Source organism: Herpailurus yagouaroundi, unplaced genomic scaffold (assembly GCF_014898765.1).
Source record: "Herpailurus yagouaroundi ecotype Mexico unplaced genomic scaffold, PumYag 181, whole genome shotgun sequence".
NCBI classification, from domain to species: domain Eukaryota; kingdom Metazoa; phylum Chordata; class Mammalia; order Carnivora; family Felidae; genus Herpailurus; species Herpailurus yagouaroundi.
This window is the reverse complement of record NW_024412412.1, coordinates 22125994-22140365: the sequence shown is the minus strand read 5'-3', so window position 1 is coordinate 22140365 and position 14372 is coordinate 22125994. Positions and strand designations below refer to the sequence as shown.

Below are 14372 nucleotides of genomic sequence, written 5' to 3'. Positions count from 1 at the left end.
CCCCCAAATCCCCATAACCAACCAAACAAACAAACACACAAAACAGCAACAATAACAACAACAAAAGCTACCTCTCTGGTCTTGGCAGATGTGCATACATCTTGCCTTGGGCATGGACACAGTTTTCTACATTTCTCTGCGTACGTGGCTTTTTAAAAAATGTCCATGGAAACTCTTTCTGGCTTTCCTTAGCAGGCTTTATGCCGTTTATTGTATGTTTCAACTGTAACTTTTGGTGCCCGGCCCCTAAGGGGTGTTAAGTTTGCAGAGTTTTCAAGCAAGGCATGCTGCTTCTCCAGCTTGTTTCAAGCGAGGCACAGCAGAGACGAACGCTGGCATTAGTCCTCCAGGAACAACTCAGACGAGTTAGAACTGACATGCACAATCTTTTGCGGAGAAGGTTTGCCCTGCATCTTTGGAATCGGGGACCAGGGCCCCAAACTCAGAATGTAGGCTGTGGTAGTCCGAAGTCCAAATCCAAGGGTGGGTAGGACAAGGGTGAGTAGAAATGTTCCAAAACTTCCCTGCTGTTTGGAAGTTGCCTTTCTCTTGACTCTGCATTTGCTTAGTTGCTGTAAAATCTTGACTGTGTTCCAGAGTCCTGATGAGGTTGGTTCTGACAGTTTGTACTTGTTTTTCAATGTTTCTGTGGGGAATGAGCTCGTGGAGTCACTGTTCTACCATTTTGCTGACGTCATGCTCCCTCATTTTTCTTGTTGATTAAGTAAATATTCTAAATAATAACCTATACCTAAAACAGGTCTTTTGTTAAGAGATATTAGAAGCATAAAAATAACTTTTGTAGATGACATAACTAAACTTCTAAATCTAGAGTACCCTGTAAAACAAAAGAGCTGATAAATACCAGATGGGAATAGTGTTGTGATGTGACAAGAAGACTGATTTGATTAAACAAAACCACTTAAAAATATGGTACCTAACATTCACTAAAGAAAAAAATAGAGTTAAAATGTCAGGCTATGCTGTGGTTATATGCCTGATAGAAAGCTATATCTAGTGCCAAACAGTGATTCCTAAAATTCCTATATTCCATTCCAAGGTGTTAAAACGTATCTCAACATAAAAATCTCCTAATTGTACTTTCTCTGGAAACACTGTTAATGGTCTACCTGGTAACCATTCACTTCTTCCCCCTCTCTGCCAGAACAGAGATTTCATTTAGTTAACATGGGCCCCTGAGCTTTCATGAACCTTGAGCTTTTCCAACTCTGGAGAATGAATAGTTCTTTTTTTTTTTTTAATTTTTTTTAATCTTTATTTATTTTTGAGAGAGAGAGAGTGTGACCAGGGGAGGAACAGAGAGGGAGACACAGAATCCAAAGCAGGCTCCAGGCTCCGAGCTGTCAGCACAGAGCCCGACGCGGGGCTCGAACTCACGAACTATGAGATCATGACCTGAGCCGAAGTCGGAGGCTCGGACGCTCAACCGACTGAGCCACCCAGGCGCCCCCATGAATAATTCTTATTATGCAAATCCAATGATGCTAAGTTTGTATCTCTTGTCAGTGACTGGCTTAGATAGAAGTATAAATGCAATCCTCAGCGCACATAAATTACTGAGGTTTCAAATATTCCATTCCCCCTTAATCACAAATATTACTATATGATTTGTGACAGATATATGCCTTAATCAAATCTTTTGAATACAGACTATCATAGTTCATAAGGTTTTTCAAAACTGGAGGCTTTTACTTGAAATTATTCAGGTAACTGAGGTAAAATATATTTGGTTCTCAAATATCAACCGGTATTCCTATTTTCTACCTCCCTTTCTGTTTCTTCCTTAATTTTTTTTTTTTAATTAATTCACACTGCACTTATTTTGATGCTAGATGGCTAGTCAAGTAGGATGCAATGATTCTGGTCAGGTGTTCTTTCTTTTTCTTTCTTCCTTTCTTCCTTCCTTCTTTCCTCCCTCCCTCCCTTCCTTCCTTCACCAAATCACAAAGTACTGCTTCTTGAAGGAGATAATGCAATTTAGCATTCCAAAGTAAAACTCCCAAATATATTGGCACAATTAAGCCCATTGCTAGACTGGACGGAGTGTAATGGATTACCTCAATTACAAAAAGGCCTTTCTTGGTTTTCAAGAAACAAATGTCTATACCTCCATGGAAAATAAGTATCCATACAGTCGACAACAGTACAGCACACACACCCATAGGCACTGATCTCATACATCTCATATAGGCTGATATGCAAAGGATTCTTTTTTTAAAAATAAGTTTATTTATTTTGAGAGCAAGAGACAAAGTGAGGGGGAGGGTGCAGAGAGAGGAGACAGAGAATCCCAAGCAGACCTCATGCTGTCAGTGCAAAGCCCAACGTGGAGCTCGATCAAACGAACCACGAGATTGTGACCTGAGCCGAAATCAAGCATCCAAAGTTGGATGCTTAACTGCCTGAGCCACCCATGTGCCCCAAGGATTCTTTTTCATACCATCTTGTTTGCCCTATGAGGGAAATACGGTGCAGTTGAGCACAAGGAATTAATAACCAGATGAATGCAGAGCGAGGCTCGAGAGACAGTCTGTCTACCTTGAGAATCCATTCTCTTAGTCACAATTACACTGGAGAAAATCATCCTATGTTTAACAAGCAGAAGGACATAACGTGGTAAAAGGCCATTTTCAACAGGCCATTTCCAACAGTTCCATTTCCAAGACAACATTTTTGCCTTTGCAAGTGAGAAGTAGGGAATCTACTACGTGGTTACCATTTGTGAAGTGAGACTTCAGGATATGAAAAAATACATAAGCCCTTTTTTGCTTATCACCATTACAGAGGGAATGGGAGAGCCATTCCGTAGTAATACCACTATCTAATCATGTGTCCCTCTGGGTTGGGCTTAGGAAACTTGAAAGAGTATGTTCTTCTCAGGGCTTGATTAGATTTGGCTTGGCTTCGATAGCAGTCACTGGTCTTTCTGGATCTATACTTAGTAGGGTACAGGCCCTGGGTTCCTGGTGGCCTTTCACACTCTAAGACAGACTATACCTGCATAGACAGACCTGGTGATAGACTACTAGTTAGGGTCACTGACCCTTTAGGGCTGAAGATCTCTCTCTTTATCTCTCTGTCTTACCTCTCTTTTGCTGGTTGTAATCGCTGAGGGACTTCACGAAAGATTCCAAAGAAGGGTGGCTGAAACTTGCTTCTGTGCTCAAGACATGTGCATGCCATTATTTAAAATAGAATGATTGCATGTATTTACATTTCAAACACAGTGTCTTATAACAACTATATAACTTAATTTATATATAACAACTATTCAACTTAATTTAAAATGCATAAAAAACTGAGCTCCATGTTGAAAACGACATGTTTGATCCACCAGTTATCAACACACATATAGTGATGGCAGTCTGTACCTTCTCTCAGATGCTCTGCTTTTAACTAATTTATGGTTCAGACAAAGTAACAAATAAAAAGTAAAACTGTCAATACATGAACACATAAAATAATCGTGTTGTTTTTCTTTATCATCATATTAGTGACCTGTATTGACCTGTAAATCTCCTGATAAGTTTTTCATCATGGCCAAAGTATGTCACGAACATTGCTATCTAACAGCCAAGTTATTGCACATTCAGAGAATTTGATGGCCGGGTAAAATTTTTCCTCAACAAACGTGTATGGTTAGAGATTTTGCGAACTCGGCACAAAAAACCTCTTCCCAATCCTCTCATTATTAAGACAGTAATTTAATTAAAATCAACTCAAAAGATTACAGAGAAGACAAAAATGACAAAACTTGTCATCTTGTGAAGGTATCAGCTGAGGTCAATGATTGGAAGGTGTTTCCATTATCATTGGCATTTATAATCCAGAAGCCTTAGACTTTAATCCGTTCCTTTTGATGCATGTCGTTATGTTAGAAATTCCATTTAAAAACCTAAAGAAGTTGAAATGGTTTAAATATAGACATATAGGAAGTGTGATGGTGTTCAGTATGTTTAACCAGTGATTTTAAACAATTCCTTTTCTTTAGACAAGATTCCTAATCTCTTAAATATTCACTGGACTGATTTTAATGGAGCAAACTTATAAAATCATTTTGCAACAGTGGTTTCATAAATGTGGAAGAAAACGAAACATTATAAAACGCAAGTGACTCCAGCATCTTCAGAGTGTGAACAGACTCTCACACCCCACTGTTTAATTTTACATTCTTCGATAGATGATTCTCTCCCAAAACAAAACACTTCATTCAGCCAGATTGGACCGGTACCTGAAGAAACCAGATACAAATGCATCAGTAAACACGGTCTGGGGTTTATGTCTGAATGGGACAAAAACATCAGTTGACCCTCTAACTTAAGACAAAGGGGCTGCTTATTACCTACATCCAAGTGCCGTGCTTTCTATTTGGATTCAAAAATTAATCTGCCCCGGAAAACCTGATATTCTGTCACTGTGTAAACTAGTAAGGGTACAACGTAATAAGACCTATACCAAAGGTATATCCACAGCTCTATGAAATCGTAGATAGAAGAATGATTGGTTTTAACAGATTCATTTTATTTTTAGAAATAAGAAGGGAAATAAGTTTTGCTAATCACAGGTATGTGCAATGACCTGATGGTCTGAGGCCATCTGTATGAGGCATTCTCTGAAACATTAACAGGTACTGGAGTTCTTTTCTTAGCTTCTGGTGTAATGCTATTTACGTGTGCCTGGCTTACCAAATATATTACCTATTTTTTTTTTTTTTTAATTTACATCCAAATTAGTTAGCATATAGTGCAACAATGATTTCAGGAGTAGATTCCTTAGTGCCCCTACCCATTGAGCCCATCCCCCCTCCCACAAGCCCTCCAGGAATGCTCGGTTTGTTTTCCATATTTCTGAGTCTCTTATGCTTCGCCCCCCTCCCTGTTTTTATATTATTTTTGTTTCCCTTCCCTTATGTTCATCTGTTTTGTCTCTTAAAGTCCTCATATGAGTGAAGTCATAAGATTTTTGTCTTTCTCTGACTAATTTCACTTAGCATAATACCCTCCAGTTCCATCGGCAATCAAAAAGCATATTATCTATTTTTAATTAAACTAAGTCTAATACAATCAGCAAAGGGCTTACAAACTATCCCGCAAAAAGACCATGGGTTATTAATTGCAAACACAGACAAACAACAACAAAATGACAGAGCTAATACTCTCTTTATCTTGAACTCTTCCCCAGACACATGAAAGGGTAAACGGCCATCAGCAGTAGGCTCCCTGGAAGATATTTAACCAACTAAATACACAGACTTCACTGCCACTTTCAAGAGAAGGACATTATTCTATCAATGAATAAGGAAGCAACTGCTTTTTTAAAAAAATTTTTTTTTCAACGTTTATTTATTTTTGGGACAGAGAGAGACAGAGCATGAACGGGGGAGGGGCAGAGAGAGAGGGAGACACAGAATCGGAAACAGGCTCCAGGCTCTGAGCCATCAGCCCAGAGCCCGACGCGGGGCTCGAACTCCCGGACCGCGAGATCGTGACCTGGTTGAAGTCGGACACTTAACCGACTGCGCCACCCAGGCGCCCCAACTGCTTTTTGAAAGGAATCCATGCATGCCAGGAGAACATGATTTGAAAAACAATGTTTAGAAATGTTTTTCTGGTGCACTCTAAAGATTTTCTGTGAGTGCCACATATAAAAATTCCCCTTTCTTTTACACATAAGGAATGGAACCTTTGAACGGCTTCTAAATGAAAGATGTGGGGTTTTGTTACATATACATAATGCAAACCTCCTGATGTGTTTTTAAGGACATTTCATGCTATCAAGAAACTGATGATTTAGCAGCTAAATTTCCAGAAACCGCTTAGCAAGTCTGGTGGATGGTAAATAAATATCTTAATACCGTCAGCATAATCAATAATACATTTTCTTCAATTCAGATCAATGTGATGTTGAAAGGTTCTCTTTCGGTCAAAGAGCTATATGAAACATAATTAGAAATCACTTCAGCTTAGAAACAGACCTTGTGACTTATAAAACACGGTATTAAGTGAAGACTTTTTTTTTCAAAGAGGCCTCTATAATGGCATACATAATGACATTACTCTTGCTGATTTTTCAAATATTCTATGAGTTCAATAAATAAAAGTTTATATACATGTTGAGTGATGTGCATAATAATATAGTGGTGTGTGTACATATGAATAAGTTACAAATATTGGGAATTTTGTAACCACTTTGTGGATAACATTTGACCTAACTTAAAAAAAAAAAACGGAGAGAGGTTTTCCACATGTATAAAAGAAGTTATTCCATAGAGTGGGGGCGCAAGGTAATGCTTGATGTATTACAACAGTCACCGGGATCCTGGCATCTAAAACACAAAGTACATTAATGAGGGGAGAGCAATCAAGGGGAAGCCTATATAGAAAGCCAGGACCATGTTTACAATACTCTGAATTGTATATTGTGAGTCGCCAAAAGAGGTGACATCATTGGGGCACCTAGGTGGCTCAGTGGGTTGAGAGACCGCCTCTTGATTTTGGCTCAGGGTCATATCTCACAGTTGGTGGGTTTGAGTCCTGCACGGGAATCTGCACTTAGTGTGGAGTCTGCTTGGGATTCTCTTTCTCTCCCCTCTCTGCCCCTCCCCAACTCACTCTCTCTTCCTCTCTTAAACTTAAAAAAAAAAAAAAAATTAATGATATCATCAGAACTATATTTTAGAAATGTGTATCTGCCAGAAATGTAGAAGTTGGATTAAAGAAGAAAGTCTGTAAGCTAGAAGGACAGTTAATAGGATGTGTATGGAGAGATTTTTCTCTGAAGACTTGTGTTTTCATTTGCTCTCAGAATTAGATAGGAAATTTTTATTTCCACCTATAAAATAAATTGGGGCATTCTTTTAATCTTTGAATAATTTGTGCCTCTACTAGAAAGATCCAAACATGAGACAAAATTATATTTGGGTTCACGTTCTCAAGGTAATTCGCAACACTGCATTGTTCATATAGTAGTAATTAAATCATTCGGGCCCAAACAATATTTCTATTAGGAAAGAAAGGTTTTCCTGGGCTGATCAATTATAAAAGTAGTAACCTGGGGCGCCTGGGTGGCGCAGTCGGTTAAGCGTCCGACTTCAGCCAGGTCACGATCTCGCGGTACGTGAGTTCGAGCCCCGCGTCGGGCTCTGGGCTGATGGCTCGGAGCCTGGAGCCTGTTTCCGATTCTGTGTCTCCCTCTCTCTCTGCCCCTCCCCCGTTCATGCTCTGTCTCTCTCTGTCCCAAAAATAAATAAAACGTTGAAAAAAAATTAAAAAAAAAAATAAAAGTAGTAACCTGAGAACTCAAGTATATTTTGAAATGTTTGTAACAGTATTGAGCCTGTTTGACTTAAAATTTTAAGGCAGATAAAAAAGAAAAAGATTAGGGGAATATGACCTCAAAATCAGAAACCTTGCCAGGAATACAATTTTGTTCCCAAGGGGCTCTTACAAGGTATAGCCCCATCTTTTTTTGTGTTTGTGAGTGTTCGTATGTGTGGGCATGTCTGCACATGTGTGCTTCCTTGTAAATGTATAAAGTCTATCTAAATTTTTTGGAAGCCCCAAAGGGACTCAAAAATATATGCAAATAATCACAACTGCACAAATCGTGGAGCTCTGCCCATGTCCATGTAGAAGAGAGCCAAAACAGTGGGACATTTCTACATTGTGTCTATTACACATACAGACATTCATAAAGTGTATCAACAAATGTAAGTGAAACTTTTGGGGACAGCATGGGTCTGTCATAACGGGAGCCCAAGAACGGGATGGCTCTATGAGAGTCTCTGTTCCAGGGCACTGTGATGTGTTCACTCCTCATTTTGTAGGTTCAGTCACTGGATTTCGATCTCAGCAGGGCAGACATTTCACAATCCGGGAAAAGAGAATTAAGAATGAGAATCCCTCCCCTCCAGTGGCTGGAGCACCAGCAGGACAGCCCCGCAGGGGTAGCACAACACGGAAAAGAGTCCATTCATGTGCTGATATGTGAACACAAATGTTGAGAAGCCTCCGTAAAGGAAGTCACAAATGTCAGAATGCCAAAGCTGTAGTAGTAATCGTGAACATTTAAGCCCACTCTGTGATGAATTAATGATGTGGCTGAAAACGTTCCAAGTACTTCTAATCTGTTATCTCATTGAGTCCTCAAATGACCTTAAGAAGTTAAGTGCTCTTCTAGTGCCATTTTACTGCTGAGGAGAGGGAAAATCGAAGAGAGTAAGTAAGTTGGGCCAAGGTCATGTAGCTAATTTCCACCCTGCATCTGCGTGGAGCCAGTGCCTTTAAAAAATGATTCACTGCAATCCCCTGCGTCGTTAGAGTCAGTCGTTCAGCAGATGTTTTGCCTGCCTCCGTGAGTGAAGGGAATCGAAACCCGTTCCTTCTTGCACTGACTTCCAGCTTATGTTTTAGAGCAGATGAGGCAACTGAGATCACATACGTAATCAGCAGCAGAGTTGATACCTGTATCTAGAACCCCTACCTCCTATTCCGATGCTTTCTCCACCAAGGACATGGATATGATAGACATATTGGGCGATTCAGTAACTCTGGTCTTTAGCGATGTAGAAAAGATTCAGCCACAGTGAACATCCTAGGTTTTTTCTACACCTGATGTTTAAAATTTACGTCTTCTAATAACTCTGTAAAATAATGGCGATTATCTCCATTTCCCAGGTACATCAACTGAGACTCAGGAAAAATGTTTGCGTTTATCAAAATAACAGAATGACACCAAGAGACAGAACATGATGACATTTAAGACCAGGTACAATTCACTGACTGCACAGAAGCCCAAAGAGAGTTATAAAAATAATTTTCACAGATTTGTTTTAATTTTATATTAATATATTCAGGACTATTGAGCCTAAGGGAAACATGTGTTTAATATGCATCTTTCCATCTCATTCCAAATTGTTTGCTGCATTAAAAATTAATTCAAACGTAGCATAAGATTCATAAAATGTTACCTTGATGTAAACCTCAAAGATTAAAAACAAATTTTATTTTTATTTCTTTACATAATAACTATTACACAAGGAATTTGGGTGTTGCTGCTGTCATTGTTATTGTTTGTCTCTGAACTTTCTTTCTGGCTAGTGGGAAACTATGCAAAATTGAGGTGTTCAGTTTATTTTATACTCCTATTTGTCATCCATCTATCTATTTATCTACCTAACCACGTACACATCTACAATTCCCTTTACCATTTGGGGGCTGGAAGGAGAGCAAATTGACTGATTTTGTGTTTCCAAAAGCAGACAGCTATCACTGTGTTGTCCACGGCTTCTGAAATTTTATGAGTTTGGTTTGTGATGCCTGGGAATACACTCAACCGATGATGCCATTCCCTCATAATCTCTTTTTAAAAAATTACAGATAGGGATATCTGTTTCAAAGATTCAGATTTAATCTGCTGTCCAGTCCCTTACCACTTTTCTGGGAAACAACAAACACCAAAAAGGTGATCATATTTCATGAGAGGTAGTATAGTGACGAGATTGCAGAGCAGCTGCCGAATAGGTGTGTGGAGAAGCAAAAACCGCTGTTGGTTAAAAGTCTGAATGAATTTTAATTAAATCTAGTCATGGTTGGGTGATTTCAATCTGGATTACTTTAAATTTTTTTTTCAACATTTATTTATTTTTAAGACAGAGAGAGATAGCATGAATGGGGGAGGGGCAGAGAGAGAGGGAGACACAGAATCGGAAGCAGGCTGCAGGCTCTGAGCCATCAGCCCAGAGCCTGACGCGGGGCTCGAACTCCCGGACCGCGAGATTGTGACCTGGCTGAAGTCGGACGCTTAACCGACTGCGCCACCCAGGCGCCCCTCAATCTGGATTACTTTAAGGACTTCTAGTTGTGGGGCGCCTGGATGGCTCAGTTGGTTAAGCATCCGACTTCAGCTCAGGTCATGGTCTCCGGGTCTGCGAGTTTAATCCCCACGTCGGTCTCTGTGCTGACAGCTCAGAGCCTGGAGCCTGTTTCAGATTCTGTGTCTCCCTCTCTCTGTGCCCCTCCCCCACTCACATTCTGTGTGTCTCTCTCTCTTTCAAAAATAAATAAACAATAAAAATTAAAAAAAAAGACTTCTGGTTGAGAAGTCAACAACTTCTTCAAGAAAAAAGCCTTTTGTTTTGTTTTGTTTTGTTTTGTTTTTTGGTGAGGTTAAAAATTAAAGGTGGAAACCGAATGGGAATCAGAATTGAGAATGGGTAAACTTAGGCTATAGTTGTCAATTCTAGTTTAGTGGTTCTGAAGAAGACACACATTTTCCCTGTTTTAGCATAGATGCAGAATAAGGAGGTGGGGCTGATATAGCTCTGGGATTTCATTTACCTTTAAAATTCTGTGGTTCTAAGATTTTAAAGAAGCTCTTTGGAAATTCTTCAAGATAACGAACTTAGAAGGACATTCTGTCTAGCGGAAAGAAATAGGTTAAGGCGCAAATCTTGTCTCCTCCCCCCCCCCACAACCACCATAACCATTGCGCAAATTTGGGCAGGTTTTGTGACAGCTCTGGTAAGTTGACTGACTTTCTCTATGCAGACTGGGGCTATAATATCTATTCTCACAGGCAATGTGAGCACTAAGTGATATCATATAGTGTGTACTTGATTAACAATATTACCCCATACTTCGTATTGTCTTTGTTACCATAAGTAACAAAACAGATGTGTTAAGAACTCAATGGGCTCCAAATCAGGTTCCATAATACCCAGCAGCCAAACATCTACCTTTTATTTTATTTATTTTTTATTTTTATTTCTATTTTTTTTTTAATTTTTTTATTAGAGAGAGAGAGAGCATGAGTAGGGGAGCAGGGCAGAGGGAGAGAGAGAAAGAGAGAATCTTAAGCAGGCTGCATGCTCAGTGCAGAGGCTCGCAGGGCTTGATTCTGCGACCCTAGGATCATGACCTGAGCCCAAATCAAGAGTTGGATGTTCAACTGGTTGAACCACCCAGTGGCCCTAAACATCTATATTAAAAAAAAATCTTTTTAATGTTTATTTATTTGTGAAGGAGAGAGAGACAGAGTGTGAGTGGGGGAGGGGCAGAGAGTGAGGGAGACACAGAATCGGAAGCAGGCTCCAGGCTCCGAGTTGTCAGCACAGAGCCTGATGCAGGGCTTGAACCCACAAACCCTGGGATCACGACCTGAGCCCAAGTCAGACACTCAACCCACTGAGCCACCCAGTGTACCTAAACATTTACATTTTAAAACGTCCAGTGGGCAGGGGTCAGTCTGTAAGAATTTGAGTTCTGAGTCACTGATATATTTTATATTTGAGATTTTACTCGCATTCACTGAAGGTTCAGTTCAGAGGTACAGTGATATTTTTTATCTCCTTCCATTTATTCTTGTAATTTAAAAACTTCCACTTGGAAAATTGATTATGAAATGTGAAAGGGGTACTAAAAAAAATGATATTTATGTTTAGAATTTTCTTTAGTTTCTGCTTTCACGTTTGGAGCGGCAGTGCAAACTCCTGTAAACTTAGAAGATGAGTTGGCTACCCCAATCCAGCTCCAGCTTTCTGCATCAGCAAGAACTGATGGGACAAACTCCTGGAGCACCACCATGGTCGGTAAAGCTCGTCCAAGTTCGCTGCTGGGAGGCCACTGGAACAAGAGACTGGAAATCCTGTCCAGGCAGAGAAGTGCCTCCCTCGCCCTGCACTGCCCCGTGCAGTGAGCAGGAGCCACTCAGTGCTTCCTTAAGTTTAACCTTTTGGTGTACTCAAAAAAAAAAAAAAAAAAAAGAACATTCCACTGTATGCAAAAGGTGCATCCAAATTAAAGAACCTATTTAAAGGAGTGAGCTTTAAGCTTTATTCCTATAAAACATTTTGCCTGCAGCTGCAAAAGTAATTGTTTTTAAAGCTAACAAGGATTATCTTGGGTAAGTCAGGTTTGCTGTTTTAAAACCAGAAGGGGGAGGAGGGGAATAACTATGTCCAGAATTGTGTTTTTTCTTTAAGGGGGAAAATACAAAGGGTATAAATTTAAACTTTTTTCTTCTTGTTTCAGTTCTGGGAGTAATGTACAATATAGTGTTGATCTGATTTTTCTTACTTCCCCAGGGAACAAGTAATTAAAACCTGAATGCATCTCTCTCTTTCTCTCCCCTACGCCCCCCTCCACTCATATTTCTAAGTTTCCTTTCCAGTCTCTATCCTGCGTTCCGAATTGCCTTTTCTTTTCCTCCTGAGTGAAACTGTAAATTTAAGGTGGAGGAGTTGAAACAGCTTCACATAAAGAGGTTGTTTGCCGTGTCTAATCCCAAATCAGCTTACAATGTAAGCCCGGTTCTTAAAATACAACGTACAATGAAGCAGATCATGAAATTTATTGCTCAGGGTCTTTTTCTTCAGAACAAATAACCTCAGTTCTATTATGTCTCCCAGATCAGCTTGCTTTATTATTTTAAAATTCTCATAATCATTGTCCAATTGTTTGGTATTGAAGTATCCACAGAGAGGTGAAAAGAGCAGGGTCTGTCTTGAGAAGAGTGAGGACAGGGTTGGCTTCCCCACAGAAGACACTCCTGCAGTCACACTTCTGTGGAGTACAAAGTCACATTCAACTTTGAGCCCTGGAATGTCCCTGATGTCATCGACAATATGGTACTGATCCTTTCAAAGAGGATGGCAAATACCTTTGGAATGATACAGTTGGAGCCGTTGCTTACAGTGGTCTCTGCCACCATATTGAGCAATGCTATGAGCCAGGCTTTGTGTTGAGTACTTTCTGTATGCCAACTCATTTAAGATTCAGAATAAATCTGATGGGGTTGGTGCTATGATTCTCATTTTATTGGGGGAAAAAATGCAATCTGAGACAGAAGTAGCAGAGTTAATGTTTCATCTCATATCTCCTCAGTTATAAAATTCTTAGTCTTTCCAATTCACTTCAGTAGGCAATTAAGAATGTTAAAGAAAAACAAAATTCAGACATGCCTGGTTGTTTCATTATAACAACACTCTAGTATCATGTATAGAATCACCAACTACCGTGAAAACACAGTCTCACTAAAAATGGACCCTCATCTTCGAGAAGTAGTCAGTTATTGAAACAAAATATGAGAGAACTGTCTCCATACAGCCCAATGATGCATTTCACATTAGACTAAATTCTATTGTTTTATTACTTATTTAAATGGAAAACATATTCTTGCCAGGATTTCAGAATACTTATTTCTGTCTTTTCTTAATCCCTGGAGATACAAGCAGGAAGAAGGGCTATGGGGACTAGAATACTTTACTTGTGAGAGTAGGCCTTAATGTTAATGCAAGCTTGAGACATCTCTAACTTTGTGTTTACCACCTATGTTTGGAACTCAATGGAAAACAGCTTTGTACACCGTGATATTTATAGCAGCATTAACAACAACAGCCATATTATGGAAAGAGTCCAAATGTCCATCAATTGACAAATGGATAAAGAAGATGTGGTTTGTGTATATGTATTTAGATATGTGTATATATATGTGTGTGTGTGTGTGTGTGTGTGTGTGTGTGTATGGTTTGTGTGTATATATATGTATATACATATACATACATATATATACATATATATATATATATATAATGGAATATTACTCAGCCATCAAAAGAATGAAATCTTGCTATGTGCAACAATGTGGATGGAACTAGAATGTACTGTGCTAAGCAAAATAATTCAGAGAAAGACAAGTATCACATGATTTCACTCATGTCGAACTTAAGAAACACGATGATGAACATAGGGGAAGGGAAGGAAAAATAAAATAAAAAGAGGGAGGCAAACCATTAGAGACTCTTAAATACAGAGAACAAACTGAGGGTTGCTGGCAAGTGTTGCATTGAAGGGATGGGCTAAATGGGTGATGGGCATTAAGGAGGGCACTTACTGTGATGAGTACTGGGTGTTACATGTAAGTGACTAGTCAACTAAATTCTACCCCTGAAATCAATATTACACTATGTGTCAACAAACTAAAATTTAAATACAAACTTCCACAACAAGAGAAAAAAGCTTTTAAGTGTAGGGCAAATTCAGTGAGGAAATGAAGCTGGGGAACAACATCTTGTTTGCTTTCCTTCCATAGATCATATTCTGCCAAACGTTACTCGTTTTCCGCGAATTACAGTACATATGCTACTGCTGTTGCTCTGAATTTGGTTTACCCTTTATAATAGATGAAAGGTTTACTTCAAGGTATAAGAGATTAATAAACTGCACCTACAGGGTTTGTTTCCTTTTTTTAATCATAGATTTTGCAATTTTTATTTGAAAGAGAGAGAGTGCATATAAGCAGGGGAGAAGGGCAGAGGGAGAGAGAGGGACACAGAGAATCTTAAACAGCCTCCA

General features: G+C 39.3%; 1 protein-coding gene across 2 annotated transcripts in view; it reads right to left on the bottom strand.

Annotated features, from left to right (window-relative positions):
• Positions 1-3706: 3706 nt before the first annotated feature.
• MSR1 (macrophage scavenger receptor 1) overlaps positions 3707-14372 on the bottom strand; it is a 90746-nt gene continuing 80080 nt past the window's right edge. For both annotated transcript variants that reach the window (XM_040490089.1, XM_040490090.1), the window contains exon 10: positions 3707-4252. In XM_040490089.1, the coding sequence (XP_040346023.1) occupies positions 4119-4252 (134 nt within the window). In that variant the 3' untranslated portion in view covers positions 3707-4118. The remainder of the gene's footprint in view (positions 4253-14372) is intronic.